Source organism: Ruditapes philippinarum, unplaced genomic scaffold (genome assembly GCF_026571515.1).
Source record: "Ruditapes philippinarum isolate M1 unplaced genomic scaffold, ASM2657151v2 ctg701_1_1_1_1, whole genome shotgun sequence".
Classification (NCBI taxonomy): Eukaryota; Metazoa; Mollusca; class Bivalvia; order Venerida; family Veneridae; genus Ruditapes; species Ruditapes philippinarum.
In genome coordinates, this window is record NW_026860900.1 from 119,876 (window position 1) to 139,268 (window position 19,393).

The window sequence follows — 19,393 nt, forward strand, 5'->3', positions numbered from 1 at the left end:
CGTTATTTATTAGTTAGATAATAAAGAAATTAGAAAATGATAAAAAGAATATGATATTCAAACATGGTACTATCACTTCAAATAAACGTTTATTTTAATTTTAATTGCTTAAAACTCTGTGACATGTTGTACATTCTTAAAACAGTGTGATTTTGTGAAATCAAAATAAAGTACACAATATCAAGTCTAAAATTTCCCCCATTGCTGAATGAACGAATGCATTTCTACTAGACACCGCGTGCACGCGGCGTTCATATTAGACGAAACATTTATTCTTCGATAAAATTATGGATTTAAACAACCATATCACATTTGAATATTAGAAATTATGGCTGTATATTAAGGATATTGTTGACAAGTTCATATAATGAAAATTGAATGCATATAACACGTGTAAATATATTTCATGCACATGTTTTGTATGCTTAAAGTACTTAAGGTTCTCTCCCTCTACATGAATTGTGTATGCAATTTTTTTTAATGTACCCAATTGAGTCTCGAAACATTGCTGATATTTATTTGCCTTACGTTGTCAATACCTTGGCCTGAGAGAAATAAAGATATTTGTACTTGTATTTTCGCAATATAATCCTTTGATTATCTCGACTAAAAGCTTTTCAGAGGTGTTAACACAAAGCGAACGGTTTAATAACACATGTAATAAATCTGGAAAAAAATCAACAAATTTATAACTTCAAATACGTAACAATGCCAGATCAATTACTTTCGATTTAAAAGTAAATTTAGATGCATTATGTCGTATTAATTCAGATGAAAAATGATTTTAAAAAATGGCCGCTTTAACTTTGCAACAATCCTTTGAGCCGTAAATGTGAATTTTTAATATAATATTCGTCTTTGAATTACTAAACTTGCCTTTTTATGTCATGTCTACGACAGAAAATCTTCTTTGACATTTTGAAGACTATATTTTGGTATATTTTAAGGTTTTCTTAACTATTTTAACGAAGCCCTAATGGTTAAATTTCCGTTGGTTTATTGAAAAATATTTAGCTATAATTTGCTTTAAAAATTATTTTCTAGAGAGATACTCTTGCCGCATAATGAAGAAAAAGTTTTACAACGTAGATAAAGGACGCTCTCTTATTTCATCATAAATACTTTCTTATTGCGATGACTAAATATGCCTTCTTCTAAACGAAGGATTTGGTGATATATAGTACCGATCATTTGTAAATACAATTTTCTAGCCGAACTGTAATCTAAGAAACCATAAATCATTTTGATATTATGTGACGTCTATACTTTTTTTTAAATTAAGTTAGATAATTTGATTCCAAGTCCGTACTTGTCATAACCTTACCTTTAATAACTTTCAAGCTTGTAAGCATTTACTTAAATCTGTTCATTGAATGAAACCCAAAGACATTTTGTTTCATAAACAACAGGAATTTTGAACCTAGCCGATATTTTCGTAATCGGCAAAATGAACTCATTGGGTGGTATTGTTAGCATTCATTCATTTGACAGCATAAAAAGCGGTTTCTTAGTAAGGACCAAATATCCCATACTTTAAGCATGTAGTTCCTATGTTTTAAGTAATTGCCCTACTATTCATTTGAACGCGAATTATGTCTATTTTGCATCTTTGGTGCCAGACAGTTATTATACTTGTTACCCCTTCAAATAACTATGCAAACAGCTAACTTACGAAATAAACTGAGATCATACAATTTACTCTACGGTGCACAAACGCATCTTGCAATTCTAATGTCATTTTTTTATTGTAATTATAACATTTGAAATGGTGCATGATTAAGAATATATTAGGTTTTCATAATTAAATACCAAAACGCTGTCCAAATGCGGTATAAACAAAGGTGGTTTTCCATAGAATACTAGTTACTCTAACTGCTTGGCTACCGAAACATTTTTCAAATTGATAAGTATGATTCATTGGTGATAAAGCGACATTCATTTGTGCATGCCATTTTCCGAAGCAAAGTTGTCATTTCAATACCAAGTTAACAATTATGGCTGGAACAAATTTTCTAAGGACCATCAAAGTTTTAACATGGATTTATTTGGAGTGCAGTAAGTATTTGCTATTAAGATGACAAGTAAATGGCGTATTTACAAGATTAATATTGTTTGCCAAATGGTTCATTGTTTTGAAATAGATAAAATAAAATGTTCCTAATAAATATTTCACAATAATTTTTCGTATTAGACAACACAATTAATTCCCAGATATGAATCAACATAATAACTATTCATGATTTAATATAATTAAATATTTTGTCGGCTAAAATATCTCATTTGATATGTGAATTCATAAAATATTCATTTAAACATGGGCACTATCATCTTGTTGTCTACGATTGCATTTGCTTAATTTTTTTCATAAAAGTGATGTAGTTATCATCAATCAGTTGTGTAAACAAAACTTGAACTTTTACAATTTCAAAGTAAATATACAATTTTGCTGATGCCGGTGCTAGAGGCGTCGACGGTAATGTACACATTATAGTCTATAAACAAGCTCAATAAAACCGAGTTTTGAAAAAATTTGTCATTTCGGTCATTCTATTCTTATTGAAAATTCATATTTTTGTTTCTTCAATTTTATTGCCACACCAGCGTTGTTTGTGCGTCAGGAGGCTTTACAAAGTCACCCGTACATTCAGTCAGCTATATTTCTGATCTTATAGAATCGTCCAGCACAACATACTTGTCCTCTTGTACTTTTGGTTCTTTCTATTTTTTTTTACAATTTCATTATAAGTGTTGTACTGTGCATAAGGACTTGACAAAAGTTTGCCTTATTAAGTACCGTCCGTGAACAGACCGATGATGCAACTGTTTCTACCTTCGGTTATATTATTTGTGATTATTCTTTTAGCTCATTTGTCAATCGCAACTACTCGGCCCTTTCCGTCAGTCTTCAGATAAGGACCTCGAACACAATAGTATGAATACACAGAACAGATGCGGTATTTCGGTCTAACCTACGCTAAGAAAATAAACATGTTAACAAATAGTAATTTAATGCTGGGAGTTGTTGACAAGTTTATATCCAATATATTTAGTAAATGTCCACCTAAAATAAGTGAATTCATAGGTACAAAAGCAAACAATGCATTATTTATATATTTATCATTATGGCTGTAGAAACCGAAAGTTCAAAAAACCAACTGACATTTAGTCGGATTTGTTTAAAATTGAACATCAGTAATATTTAAATATACATATTTTCAAGCATAAGAGTACCGGAACAGACATTAAATGTCAAATATATACATTCGTTTTACATTATCTCTGTTTCTGTTTACATCTGAAACCACGTGGTAGAACTACTTTAAATCCGTATTGTTTCCGAGGTTATTATAGATAATAGCCGAAGCAGTTCCGAATGGCTCATTTGTGTAGGATCTGTTGCCTTTTGTACTTTACACTCTGTTTTTTAACATTAGGGTGTTAACAATTTTGTCTCAATTATCACGCAACGTTGTCAGTATGATTGTATAAATAATTGCTGGGACAAAAATAGAAAATATTGTTAGCATTCTAGAGGCCACTGTTTTAATCCAAATATTATCAAGCTCAAGTTATATATGAATATGGGGCATTTGGGGTCAAAAGCTAGATCAAACGTCTAGATCATTGTAACTCTTGTTAAAACATGGTCAGACCCAGTGACCTGGAAATTAATTCTGTATATTTGTGTTTATTTAAACTCGCCACCGGTTGCCCATTTGAGCGAGCCTCAAGAAGAGTATTAGTAATTTTAGATTTTGGAGGATAATGCAATTACAGGTACAGAAAGGCGACCCTATTCCAGAAGCTACTTTAGCGTGCCAAGTGTTTAAGCAACCATACACGGGACCTTGATTTAAAGTCTCATCCGAAAGACTGAGTATTAATTTTAGCTGGCCAGCCCGGGAATCAAACCCGCAATGTCGAGATCACAAGTCTCGCACTCTAACCGATTGAGCTATGAAAATTAATTACAAAAGTTGTTTTTCTGATTTATGGCTCAAAATTGGAAAAATGGTCGTCTTGGTTTAAAAACTAGGTCACAAAACAAAAACATTAAATATACCTTGATAACACTCTAAATGTACTACTTTCAGGCAAAACAGTTTTGATTAATCTTGTTTAAAATTGCACTTTTTATATGTAGACATGAACGTTTAATATGAGTGTAAAATTTAGACTTAACATGGTGTACCTTTCATTCATTACATTTGTTTGTTTTCATTGTCATTCAGAGCCTAAATAATCAGGTGAATGATATAAGGCCCGTCATGTTCCTCTGGTTCTCTCTATTTACCGCCATATAAGCGTTGTTAATGCCGTAGAGATGCCATAAAAAGTCACACCGTACATTCAATCAGAAAGCTATTTTTCCTTCATTTTCTTTTTATTCTGCAATTGGATTGTTCCAGTATTCTTTACATGAATACTGTATAACCATTAGGACTAGAATACATTGATTTTTTAAATTTGGCTTTTTACAAATTTGTGATATGAAGGATTCATTACCTGTGATTCCTTTCAAAATACTATTTACTAATAAAAAGAATAAGAAAAGTGAAACACACGAAACAAAGCGGGTCAGGCTTCTATAGTTTTATTAATGACCTACATTTCGGCTATTCAATAGCAATAGCCTTCATCAGGGTACAGATATATCAGAAAATGCCACTTATAAATTTGACGGTTGTTTTTGTCAAGTGATCATATCTTTTTATAGAAGTTATTTTTAGGTGGTTCTTTTGTCCGTATATAGTTATTTATATGAGGAATTATAACATAATAATAATAATAAATTGTTACAGTTAATATGGAGTCATTGTTATTTATTTAAAAACACCATAGATCGAGTAGATCTTTATGTCCATGTATTTTGTGTAGACAAACTCGTCTTTTTCATCTTGGCATATTGTTACATCGCTGGTACTTTCTGAGATGTTGTGTGTCGGCGAGTTTTCATTGGATCGAAATGGAGACTGAGGTAATGTTGATAATGGTTCTCCCAGTGTCATTACCTTTATCAGTTATGTACAATTTAATTCAATTGTAAACGTTTTGGCTAGCCATTGTTTTTGTCCTTGAACAATTCTGAATTTTTTTATGGTTGTTGGTTTCTTGATTAAAGTGCATTCAAAAGGTGGTTGCCACGGTTTTACTGTTTTTTTTTTTGTATCTGTGCATTTCCATGCCGTGTATTTTACGGCAGTGCCTTTTAGGAATGTCTCTTCTTGTATATTCTTGATCATAATGGAAGCATATAAACATCGTAATCGTTTTCTCATGTGTTTTGTTGGTCTGTTGAAGTTTGATTTAGAGCCCTTGATGAATTTATTACTTTTTAAACATTGCCGTAAATTTTTTTATATTAAGTTTAAATGAATCCGCCGGTGCTGGTACTTGCTTATAATAGTTTTTCTTATCTGTTATTTCCATTTTTGGTGCAAGTTAAGTCCGTTTGGTGATTTCGTTTAAATAATTCAATGTAGGTTTCTTCTGTTCTAAGGCGGATGTTTATGTTCCTTGGTGTCGTTGTTAGAACTGTGACGTCGACGTCGTTTATGTTTTGTCCGTTGGCGGAAACATGTTAAGAGACAGGTATCACATCATTTTATTACGTATATCATTAATATGTTCATACACTCGAATTGTGTTACCCGACTTGCCTATAATTTGGATGCCGCATTTTAGGCATGCAATTAAGTAAATGATGCTGCTACACATCATAAGATCCTTTAATTTTGAACGTTTCTCCAGTTGTGGTAATTTTGACTCAATTTTAATGGTTTTGGTTTTAAGAGCGAACATGCTATACAATTTCGGTAGCGTACATTGGAACGTGAGGGTTGTGTTACCATTTTTGAATCGGAAGATCTCATTAAGATGTTCCTAAGGTTGTCAGGTTTACGATAAACTGTTAAAATTCTATGCTTAGTTAAATCTGCTAGGTGAGAGTCGGGTTTCATTAAATGTTCATACTTGTTAATGATTTTGATCATGTTAGGTAATCTTGGGTTGTGAGTGACGATTAACGGTATTAGTTTGTGTGAAAAGTGGTGTTTGGTGTCATTAAGATGGTTGATTTTCGCCTTCTTGATAGCTTTTCGTATAAGTGCTTTTGGATAGCAACGTGCATGCAGATTTTCGGTTAGTAATTTGCTGCATTCCAGAAATGATTCTTCAGTGCAGCATATCCTTCTAATTCTGAGTGCTTGACTATATGGTTGATGTTTCGGATGAAATGATGAGTAATGGCGGTACATATAAGAATCAGTAGGTTTATATAATGTGTTGGATAAGTTCCCTTAGGCATCTATTCTGACAGTCGAGAATGTGGCCAATCAAAAAGACGTCGTTTTTAGGAATGTTTGTTTAAATTCGTGCATGAATAATATTGTTAAACTTGGTGGTTCCCGATATTTGTTCGTAAGTATTTCCGTTAAATTTAAAGCATGTATTCTTTAGTATAAATTGTAAGAAGAGTGAAAGTATCCAAGATTTTTGGTTCTTAGAGATAACGTTTTTCAAGTGCTTGTTTTACTGCTTATATAACTTCTCTGTGTGGAATATTTGTGCATAAGGTTGTGACGTCAATAGTAACAAGTAGAGCATCTTTGGGTACATTTTTTATTGTCCTAATGCATTCTAGAAAATGATTTGTGTCTTTGATGTAAGAAGGTATGTCTCTAGATAGAGGTTATATAAAGTAGTCGACGTATTCAGATAGTATTTTGTTGGACTGTTGCATGCTGATACTATGGGGCGTCCAGGGTTGTTGGTTTTATGTATTTTTGGAAGTAAATAAAAGATAGGTGTTCTGCAATTTTTAGCAGAGAGATATTCAATGTGTTTATGGTCAAGTAATGAGTGTTTTTTTAGTTTAAGAAGGAGTTAATTTCTTCACATGTTTTATTAGTTGGTCAGTAGTAATTGATTTATACATTGTTGTGCCACCCAGTTGTCTGTTTGCTTCTGCGATGTAATCAGCTTTATTGAGAATGACGACGGAGCCTCCTTTATCTGCAGATTTGATTATGATTTCTGTGTTGTTTCTGTGGGTAGTGATAGCCTTGTATTCATCTTGAGTCAGGTTGCCCATTGTTCCGGTGCCCGTTGTGTCTTGAGTGTATCCTGTTGCATTATGGTACGAAATGCATCTAGATGTGCAGATATCCCCGGTTGTGGAGTCGTCCAGCCTGAATAGGGTTTGAATGGGTCTGTTGGTGTTTTTCATAAAAAAAATGTTTAAGTCTCATGGGTCTGTCAAATAATAGAATATCGCAGTGTAGTTGTAATTTATCAATTTTAAGTGGTGTGGGACAGAATGTGAGTCCTCTGCATGATATCATTTTTTTTTGCAAACTCAGGTTGATAACTAGAATGGGTGGTTAAGTATTTGGTGTAATTCTTAAGTAGGAGATCACTTTTGTATTTTTCAATCCGTTTAAATCGTCTATTTGGCATTATTTTGTGTATTTAGTTGTTAGTTAAAAATTACTATTTATTCAGTTCCGTCTTCACGTAGAGGATGCATGTGTTATTTTATTTTGGATACATGTGGCGCTTTTAATGAAATATAAATAACATTAGTCGGTTAAGGTTCCATGATAAACGCCGTATGAACACATCTGTGGAAGTTTCTCAATAACAAACAATTTCATAGGAAATATTGAATTCTGCTAAAGGTAGTACTTGTGTGGCTTAGAGGTAGCATGCACTTTCCAGTACCGTTGGGATTTCTTTAGGGTGTCTGTTTTCTGTATTGCATTGTCTCATCAGTGTTATTTGTACCCTATGGCGGCTGTTTAAAGAATCCCTGTATATTTTATATGCTATATTTTCGATTCTTGACTATCGTTCAGCAAATTATTGTTGTAAATGCATGTTTTGTGAACTTAAATTTCTTTCCAATTAAATGTTGTTTTTCATCGGATGGTTCCAGTTCAGCTCACTTAAAAAACTGATTAATAACCCTTAGGATATGTTGCCTTCTTTTTCATTGTCTAAACTTTACCAGTTATAATTGAATGTTGAATTCTGCCTTTTAGTAAGCCGATGCTAGAGGGCGTGGATGGTAGCTTGCAATTATATTCCAAATTGTTTCGTTAGACTATGATATATAACATTGTCTTGTTCTTTCCATGATTCATTTTCCACATACTTTTGGAATTACAGGTATGATATTACTGGCATCATAAATATACATAGCATCGTATTACTTATTTATATGTTCAAAGTGTTGTAGAAGTATAGTAGAAAACACAAAGACATAGATATTGTAATCTATATTAAGATGAAAATAATCTTTATTTGTTGATATCTCGAATCATTTTAGATGCTGCCATTTCTCCATTAGATGAGGCATATACAGCATCAGTCGGGAGTGATTTCACAATTCCATGGACATATGACAATGAAGCAGACATGTATTTTGTCACCTGGACATTTAAACCTCTATTATTAGCTACACCAACAACAATCATGTCAACATTTGGAACTTCTGCTGCAGTCAAGAACAATAACTTCAACGTACAGCATGTCTCAAACGGAAAAATTAAATTGAAGTCTGTTACTATTGAAAATGCAGGCATTTACTATTGTACAGTGGATTATTTTCTAGCATCTGGTCTTCCATCTTGGACAGGAACAGCTACGATTTCAGTTACAGCTTCAATGTCCCATGAGGGAGGTATTTAATTACCTTATCGCACGTCTGCTCGTCGGTATCTGTATCATGCAATTTAAAGACATTTTCTGCAGTTTTATGAAAATTTAACCCTTTCATAGAATTTTCTTATTTTTTAAGTATGATCAGTAAAATTTAATGGTGAATTCAAAAATAAAAAGAAAACTATATGTTGACGTGTTGGATTTCTTGTAAAATGGCAGTTTCCATGGTAACCGTTTATCTAAAAACTGTCAAAATAGCCAAACTGTGTAATAACAAATAGAAAATGTATAAGATAGCTTAATACACAGAACAAGCATTGTTTTATGCAAAGATAACCTAATCCAATGATTCTGAATAAAACAAATGATAATCTGAACATATTTCTTTAAAAATGAGTTTCCCATGCTTCGTTAAATGAACAAAAAATTAGAAAAATAAACACGAATTCTGTGAATAATTAAAGATATTGAAACATTTCTTTCATAAGATTTCTAAATTTTTTGTATGTTGTGTAAAATTTAATAACGAATTCAAAAATACAAAGAAAAATATATGTTGGCGTGTTGGATTTTTTGAAAACTGGCAGTTTCCATGGTAACCGTATATTTCAAAATTGTCAAAATAGCCAAACTGTGTTATAAAAATGTATGTATAAGACAGCTAATTACACACACAATAAGTATAGTTTTATACAAAACTTGCTTTATCTAAGGGTTCTGTTTACAAGTTATAACGGGCAGTTTCCATGGTTACCGCACTGGAGCATATGCTAATAGTCAAAATTACCACGCTTTCTTGAGAAATATTAGTGATATACTAAATGCATTGTTATATATACAACAAAAACGTTGTTATATAAAGTAATATTTCTTTTGATGTTTTATATAGTAAATGATACTGAATATGTTTTTAAAACAAGTTATATTGGGCGGTTATATAAGGCCAAATTATTTCTTTACTCGACTAACATACCCGAACAGTAAGCAAGTATTCAGAAATTTACAAAGAAAATAATGAAAATTGGAACATTTCATTGATATTATTTTTGTTATTTATTCATCATTTTTAAATATATCATTTTAAACTTCTTTGCCCACTTGTCTGCCAGTAATGAAGTTCCCATGAACTTTCGTCTCTATATTACAAGTGGGTGGGGTAACGCGCGCAGAATCATCATCAATGCTAACGTACTAATGCTAGGAAAAGTCCTTTATATGAATTTGTCTTAACGACCTCTTATTCTTTTGAACCGATCTCCTCCTAAACATTAAGAAATAATTATTCTGTATTATTTACTCAATATTTGCTTATAGCCGAAATTTAAACAGTTATCCGAGTACTATTCAACTTGACCTTTTTTGAAGAGTAATTATCCGTGATTATCTTTCTTGGACGCGCATAACGATGCGCACACAAAAAATACCGAAGACGTCTTTAAGAACAATTTGGTAGTGTTTTTTTGTGCTCATATTTTTGTTCAGTCATAAAAATACATAAAATACGCAAACATTACATTAAATTGAAGTATATTTGGGTCGTGTTAGAAATTATTTCGTTTACATGTTATTTGTTGTGTTGTATAACAGTTTTTGTCATCCACTGCACAATGTAAAATATTTCCAATTATGTGCGTTTTTAGAAAGTGTCATCCGTTGTCAACATTAAGTTAAAATTCTTATTTAAATTATGTCATTTAAGCACAATTGAGTGGTTTATATGTTCTTGACATAATAGTAAAATACATAAAATGCATAGTTATTACATTAAATGAGGAAATGATTGCGTCTTTTTTATTATTATTTTGTTTAGATATTAATCGTTAAAATTGGCACGAAAACATATACATAAAAAGAAAATATCTGTGGTAAAATGAGACAAGTTGTTCAGGTAATAGTTTAAATATATACATGTATATTGTCAAATAATGTTCGAAACAGTTACAAATAACTTTTCATTTTTCAAATGTACTTAAACAAATAAAAGCAGTGAAGTTAAAAAAAATATCATACTTATATCAAAATGTAATTAAGAGTGGAAAAACTTTGCATACTGAGCTTACTTGTGACACTTCATATATTATATAGTTTTAAGTGAATATCTGTTCTAGTTTCAGAAACATTTAAGTATTAATAGTTATACCAGACCATTTTCTAAGCCTAAAAGGGGCATGGCTTGTTTCATAATTCAATGGAAATGTAGAATTTTCGTCATCTAAGCTTGCTTGTAACCATTCAAGTAAATATCTGTTCTGGTTTAAGAAATATTATAGTAAATAAATTTAAATCAAAAAATGGACTTAACTTTGTCAAAATACAATACAAAGTTCTCCCCACTTGTTCTAGTTATGAAATTTGACCTGCATATCTTACTTGCGACACTTCGTATATTTTTGATGTTTCAATTGATTACCTGTTCTAGTTTTAGAAAAATTCAAGTACATGTTAAAATTTCAGAACATTTTCTAAGTCAATTTTTGACCTTTAACTGTGGCATTGACCTTAAGCTGGCACAAGGATAAGATAAGTTCTGCACATTGCCAAGTTGGGGTTAACATTTGAATCAAGTTTGAAGAAAATCCTTCCATTAGTATAGAATTTATAGAGCGGACACGTCATATTGTCTAGTACTGATTGTATGCAAATTTAAAGACTTAAACAGGGCCATAACTTTATCAAAATGCAATACAGAGTTAAGAAACTTGACCTGCATATCTTACTTGTGACACTTCATATATCTTTTAAGTTTCAAGCAAATACCTGTGCTAGTTTCAGAAATATTCAAGTAAATGTTAAAATTTAAGAACATTTTCTAAGTCAATTGTTGAAGTTAACATTTTAGTCAAGTTTGAAGAAATTCTTCCATTAGTATAGGATTTATAGAGCGGGCACGTCATTTTGTCTAATATTTGATTGTACAGTTAATTTCAAGTTTCTGCCGTCAATTTCCTACAAGCAATACGTCTAATAATTCTGATACCAAACCACACAATCTGGAAAAAGAAAACACATTTTGTTGAGAATATATATGGAAATCAACAAAGAAATCATCCCATCTCATGATCTGCAATAGGCAGGCAGTCAAAACAGTTGCAATTCACTCCGTTGAAGCCCAAAATCTACAGTGGCCCGAGACCCCAAACAACACATTCCGTCCCTCTGGCAAAAAAAAAATACCTGCAAATATACAAGCTAAAAAAACACCGTCTCTGCTTTAGCAACTCCCTATACATGCAAAATATCACAAAGAAACTGGTGCTCAACCTTGTTGATTTTTTGCTACTGCTAAAAGTTTGTACCCCCCTGTAAAATGACTTGTTTTTACTGTGCATGCTGTTTAAAAGCAATGTTTACAAAAAATGGCGGCCTTGACATTGATAATCAACAGCATGTCATTTCTGGCCATGTTTTTGAATTTGCCAGTGATCATATTAGATGTCACAAAAACAAATTTCATGCTGGAAATGCACTTTAAAGACAACCAGTCATTTAACCTTTTCCCTTATGTAGACGTGTTTTGACGGCTTTTTGCCCCCCCCCCTTTTTTTTGAGACCTCAAACAGTGAAAAAAATGCCAAGAAAATTTTGGACATGTGACAGGCTAAAATGGCCTCAGGTCGATCTCAGGGTAACTAGTAACCGACGCCGAAAAGCCTTTTACTCTATTTTAATTCATTGAGAAGTTGCAGAACTTTGAAATTAGTTTTAATGGAAAAAAACAATGCAAAAAAGTGATTTTTCGCAATTTTGAGACGTCCCTCCTCTGCCATGGTAACAGAAAATTAACGATTGAGCAGGCTGTTACAGAGGCTATGGTTCAGTCAACATTTGTGCCAAGTTTCATCAGTATTGAAGCAAATTTTCATAGTTTCATAGCAGTTTGAACTTGTAACAGGAGGCTTTTCAATGAAAACGGTCATTTTTAGCTTGACTATTTGATAAGAATAAGTAGAGCTATTGTAGTCACCCGAGCGTCGGCGTTTACGTCGGCGTCGGCGTAGCCACTTATGTTAAAGTTTTTGTAATACCTCAAATATTTGCACACTTGTACACCATCATGACCCCAACCTGCAGACTTAGAATTTACGTTAAAGTTTTTGTAATACCTCAAACATTTTCAAAGTCCATTGACATATGGCTTTAAAACTTTGCACACTTGTTCACCATCATGACCCCAACCTGTAGACAGGAGAAGGTAACTTTATCAAGCTTTTTGACAGAATTATGCCCCTTTTTCGACTTAGAATTTACGTTAAAGTGTTTGTAATACCTTAAATATTGACAGGAGGAGGTAACTGTATCAACATATGGCAGAATAATGTCCTTTTTTTCACTTATAATTTACTTTTTAGTTTGCATACCAACTCAGATATGTTCATATTCTATTGACATCTGGCTTTGAAACAAGTTGAAATTTTATACTCTTCTTTGAGAGCATAATAGGACTCTCTTCAAGGCTTATTACTGTTACATGGATTTAAACATGGATTTAAACATGGAAAACATTTGCCCTTTTGTTAACTTAGAAAATTTTACATTATCAAGCACTAAGAATAGTCGAGCGTTGCTGTCCTACCGACAGCTTTTGTTCACAATATGCTCATCGGGTAAAAGGTTAACTATATCCAAGAAATCCTCCCTGGCTATTCGAAGCTGTGGCTTACATTACTGTGGTGTGCTACCTATAAACTTGGATTAAATCGCCGCGTAGCATTGTATCCTCACACCTTGCGCTCACGGAAAATACCGAAGCGATACATGAGTTATCTCCCGTCTTTAAGATTTTGTGCTAGAATTTTAGGTCTTGTACCCAGCTAGGACACAAAAAGCAAATATTAATCACGTGGTTTCTAGTTTTTATTTGTTCTGCTGTTCTTCTTATTGAAATGAGTCAGTGTTATTTCGCTTAAGGCTGTTTAATGTTAATACTTTCATAAAGTTAGAATATGGATAAATCTCTATAACAACAATTCTAACTTAAGCGAATGAAAACAACAAGTAGAGTACTCTAGTCAAATAAATTAATACCCAAATTCTGCTCCATAGTAAAACCTCTAGATTAAGTAATACTAAATCGGTGATTCATCGTGTTTATTATAAGAATCTTACACTGGCTGCCAGTGTGGCGTGAATTTTGTCAGACCCGTGAGAAACGTAAGACTTTACGTTCTGCGCATGCGCAGGTAGTAGTCGGACGGGGCCGTGAGAAATGTAAGACTTTCTGGTACAATTGTGTGTTAACCTCGTTTAGAAGCTCATTAATTAATCCAAGTGCAGTTCTTCCTTTTATTCATGAGCATAGAGATATTTGTCTTGCATATCAAACAGGATTATCTAACGTTTACACACTCTATCGGTGCACCCCTAGAAGTTGCGTGTTTTAAATGGCGTCATTGAAACGAGAGCCTTTTATGAATTAATTGCGTACTTAGGATGACGTCACTTAACCGTTATGAAAGAAGTTGTAAGTTCAAACGCTACTATAAGAAAAAGTGCGTAATGAGAATATCCTTTTTTGTAATTTCTGCTCTGAAAATAATTGATATGTAATATGCAAGAAAAAGAATCAAACATCGGCTTTCAGCATCGAGACATAAAATATAAAGTCACATTGTGTATTCCCTTGTTTTATCAGGAATGAAAACTTTGGAAATATTTCTGATGTAACAGTTGCTCAACCTTATGACAATGAATCAACAGCATTACCTTGTCCTTGGTACATTGTTCCAACGAAACGACAACATGTGAACGCTTACAGTATTGACTAAAGCGTGCACGTTCTGTCACAGTATACCACGTGTACATGTACGGACGTAATGAAAATGTCCATGTCATAAAACTTCCCCTTTAATTTCAATTTCTTTACGTAAGGTATGCACAGCTGACCATTCCTTCGCAGCCACTTAAGGCATTCGTAAAACCTTGCTTAAAGTTTTTGTTGACGGGACGTAATGTGTCAATATTTTATAATGTTATTTTAACTTTCAAAGCATGCGTTTTGTTATTTTGTGTCAAATATGAATATTGCATATTTTAAACTGTTTAACAGAAGTGCTAAAGTTTCATCTTTAAGAATTTGTTTTAATCTTACATTATAACATGTATTTGTTTGTACAAGGTAAGGTAATCCATGTTACCTTTGTATGCTATATCTATTTGATAGTTTCCCTTCGACAGGAGGATAAACAGATTGAACTGACTTTCTATATCCAGAATGACTTGCTTTTGATGAATACATTACAATGTACTAATTAAATTTGCTATTTTTTAAATGTTATATGAGAGTGTGTCCAGTCTTTTAGTATTAATGCTATCTCTAATATATGAGCTTGTATCTAACCGCGTAACAATGATTTGTTATGTTCGGTCGATTTTGCTGTTCCTAGCAAGTAAGGCACAGATATGTTTGATTCATGTATTTAAGGCACATTATGCTTCAATAACCATACTCTATTTTTTCCATACAAGCACTAATTCACCAAAATTATACCAATTGCTAACAGAGGAACGAAAGCAAAAAAAATAAATAAATAAATAATATTCATGATTCATATTCAACAATGACTAACAGAAACTTTGTTGTTTTTTTTGTGGCGAATTACCATGTGCCACAAAAACAGCATTCAATAAGGGACAACGCCGTTCATCGGCGTCGCAAAGAAGTCAACATGGCAATGTAAAATTGTCTTTTGGGTAAAAATATGTTGTACAGGTGGCATGTATCCATAGATAAGTTCTATATATTTTCTTTTAATATGAATTTGGATTCCCAGTTATCATAAAACTGTATCAGACTGTTTTTAAACCTGAATAAAATCACTCAATCAACTCAGAACTTAAGATATTATTTTTGTTCAGCATTTCCAAATCATGTATTTTTATAATCATTTTTGTTTATTATTATATTTATTCAAATCTGTAAGATATCTATTTCAGTTAAACATTTTTTTAGATATGCTTTCTTTCTTCTTGGTTATTATTATTATTAATATTAACTTTATTATAATTATTATTATTATTATTATTATTATTATTATTATTGTTCCCTTATTCTATTATCATTATTATTATTATTACTATTATTACTATAATTACTATTATTGTTATTATTATTATTATTGTTACCTTTATCATTATTATTATTATTATTATAATTATTATTATTATTACTTTTATTATTATTATTTTTATTATCATTATTTTTATTTTTATTATATTATCATTACAAACCAGACCGTTATTGTCTGGCAATGATATACATTAATCATTGATTATTATAGTGACTATCCTTTATGATATTCAATTTGATACTCCCTTAATTATATGTTTCCTTTTTACTTCACGCGCTCGTATATGTGAATTACGCATCTCAACACAATTTTAACTCTTTTTGCAGTTGAAAAAGGAAGAGGGAAAGTTATCTTCTTTTCAATAGTTAGGTACATCATTTAAATTCATCCGGGTTATGAGTGTATAGTTAGGTAAGTGGGAAGTTTTCACAGTAGCTTAACTTTATTTTTTTTGCACATGCATTTTTAACTAAATAACCATGAATATATTGCAATCATATACAAAGTCATTTGTAATTTGCAAATAACTTGCATAAAACATTATAACAACTCCGGTCTTTTGTCATTTGGTTATTCATAATACAAATAATATTGCTTGAGAAGGTCCCTGATTAGTTTGAACAAAATTGAAAAGCTTCGGTTAGGCATTTAAAAATTTATGTTGCGAAAGTCATAAATCAAATTTGGGTTACTTCCTGATTAAGAAGGTCGATCAATATCGTGATAACATTGTTGAGGTATATATAGTACGCTGTTTGTTGATCTAGATACGTATGTTAAGATTAATGAGGTAAAATTTAAAAAAAAGTCAGATTGTACGTTGATATTTACTTTACCTGTTTACATACAATACATTTATATCGAAACGTCTTTTTTTGTTGATAATTTTAACAATTGAAGTGAGGCTTTAACGATGACGACTATTTGTTTATTATGTCCGAAACGTCAAAGTGCTTTTAATAACCTGCAAATATGTAAATAAAATGCTCACCATTATGTTTGCCTGAGTTCTAGATGTATTCTTTTATTAATCAGTCTGTTTGTCGCTTATAATTCTATTTATTAAAATATAAGTTATTTAGAACAAAAATCAATCTATCTTTATGAACTTAAAAGGTATTTTCAAAGAAAATGAGGAAGTGATCGCAATGATCGCAATACGTTTTGTAACAGGTCGGGTTATCATGGTACATTCACTTTTATACGAATACATTCAACAGAACACACACACACAATACACACAAAAGTTTCAAAATATTATTTCCGACATTTCCATTTTATAAAACACCATGTAAATTTCATTTTATATAATTAATAGCTGTAATTGTCCTTGTCTGATATAGATTGATCTACGTAACGATTTAGCTTTTTCATAATTTTGAATTAAGCTTCTAAATATGCTCAATAATTTTTGCCATTGTAATGTGGATAATAAGGCATTATTACCATTTTAATTTTTTGTATACGATGAAAGGTCCTTCCGCAATCTGATGTTAATCTTTAGTTCGGTAATATTACAATTTGTTTTTGGTCTGTGTGAAAGTTAGTCTAATGGGGTAGTTTTCAAACCTGATTAAATTTATCGCTTGTACGTGCATTTTTATTACTTTTTCCATAGATAAAGTGAAAAGATATCGTTGAATATTGAATATTTGCTGTTAACTGTCATCAAACAATTTACCGACAGCAATATTTGATCCTTTTTCCGATTTATCAATCTTTAGTTTATTGCTTGAAAAAAGTCCCCGTTTCAGTTGAACATATTTTATAAACTTTAGTTAGGTGTTTAATATTTATATCGTCTCCTTGTCAAGTTAAGTGTAAGTTGCTTCCGTATTATGAAGGTCAATTGACATCATGATAAAATGTCAACTGTTCTAATGATAAATATTATATATTTGCACTTACATACGTGTTGTTTCATGTCGACGACTTCCTTGTGAAATACATTTATTGAACAATATTTCAAGAGCACATGTAGATGAAGCGGGGGAAACTATTTTGTGTGTAATGCTTAAATGTGCGACAGGTTAAGTATTCTATTCCAAGCTTACCCGCGAAAAGGTTTAATTCTATTCTTACCAGTGGATGCATTTTCATTTGCAGCTCCAGTAGAATACTGTGATTTATTTTAAGCTAACCAGTGTAGCTATGCCAATGTTTGATTCTTTTCCTTACATTATCAATTGCATAATCATCATAATTGAATTGAAAAAAATTTAAGCGCCAGATGAGCTTCGTACACTTTTCAAATGACGTCATTGAAGCGTTTTTCGAAAATCCCATGTATAGGATAATGTAGTTTTTGAACAGATAAAATGACAATAATTTCTAAGAAAAATAATTTGTTTAGGTAAACTATTTAAAATATGGTACAATATACAGGAAAAAGATTTCTGCACGCTTCTACGGTTCCGACCGGAATATCCGTCCCTTGTGTATCAACTAATGGGCGGCACTCGGCACGGTACTGTCAAGACGGATATATTTCGATTCTATTGAGGGCTTTCGTTGCCAAAATTCCAGACATGTAAAATGTTCCTGTTAAAAATTACTTTTGCGAACTTGTATGCCTACCATTTTTATTGTGCCCGTGCATAGCACATAATATGGCTCTTAATTCAATCTTGTAATTGAAGGTTCCCGCCTTTATATAACAAAGTTTACATATAGATCGTAACAATTACCTAACATGGAATACAACAACAAATTTACAAGTTCGTTTCTTCCATTGCATGCAATACATATGCAAGTTTGCACACTTATAGATCTGAAATATACATTTGAAATGTAAAACTCAAATATAAAAAATAGAGTTTAAGAAAACGTGTTTTTAGTTGTAGAAATACAAGAGTACGTTTACACAGTAACATGTTTAAAATGACAAAAGTAGATTCACAAAGTTAACCGATTTTAAGTCAAGCATGATGCCCCGCCCTTCTCTGAGTATTTACGAACAGGTATAAAATGGCATCTCTCCCCTATTTCTAAATGAGACTGAAGGAAAACATGCCGCATTTTTCCTAACATATATTTGTAAAATTTGTTACAAAAGTTTTGTCACTAGCTACATCACTTTCAAAAATGCTGATTTTACCATTTATTTGATATAAAATGATGAAAATAACTTATGCACTAGCTTATTATTTAACCTTGTGTTTTCCTAAGAAACATCGGCGATTTGGAAATTTTTAGGGGAAAAACCAAGTTTAAGAGAGTAACTTTATTCATAATCTGAAGACCATCCAATATTTGTATTGGTATCATTGAAAAATGTATTGTCACAAATTTCATTTCCAACAAAAACTAAGCAAGTATTTGAATAAAATAAGATTTTAAAGCGACCACCAAGATTTCCTTTCCGAAATCAAGAAAATACTTATCCGTAGCACATATGTGCAATCATAAATAAGGTTTTTTTCAGTATAAATAAATACTTTTTAATATACTTGTTCAAAGCTTATTGTCTTAACTTTCATTCAATATTCATTTTCTATTTTAAAAATTGATTATTTTATAAAGTATCTAAAGGGAGCGACGTGATTTCCTTGCCGAATATATTAGTGGTGTTAAGAGAAAAAAAACAAACAACGATAAGTTTGAAATAAAATTTTTACTTCTACGTCATTTTTATTTTTAAAGCATCCCTTGAAAGTTCATGA

At 31.7% G+C, this 19,393-nt stretch overlaps 2 protein-coding genes across 2 annotated transcripts in view; one reads left to right on the plus strand and one right to left on the minus strand.

Moving 5' to 3' along the window:
• The window catches only part of LOC132713803 (hemicentin-1-like), a 218,853-nt gene that overhangs the window by 107,282 nt on the left and 92,178 nt on the right, over nucleotides 1-19,393 (minus strand). The window lies entirely within an intron of this gene.
• LOC132713807 (uncharacterized) lies at nucleotides 1,935-9,295 on the plus strand. Its single transcript, XM_060696483.1, has 2 exons — nucleotides 1,935-2,055; nucleotides 8,330-9,295. Exons 1-2 carry the CDS (start codon nucleotides 1,995-1,997, stop codon nucleotides 8,689-8,691), a joined length of 423 nt encoding a protein of 140 aa, XP_060552466.1. The 5' UTR covers nucleotides 1,935-1,994; the 3' UTR covers nucleotides 8,692-9,295.

Coding starts and splice junctions, on each gene's coding strand:
- LOC132713807 (XM_060696483.1), top strand. CDS start 1,995: ATGGCTGGAACAAATTTTCTAAGGACCATCAAAGTTTTAACATGGATT. Junction 2,056..8,329: donor ATGGATTTATTTGGAGTGCA/GTAAGTATTTGC, acceptor GAATCATTTTAG/ATGCTGCCATTTCTCCATTA.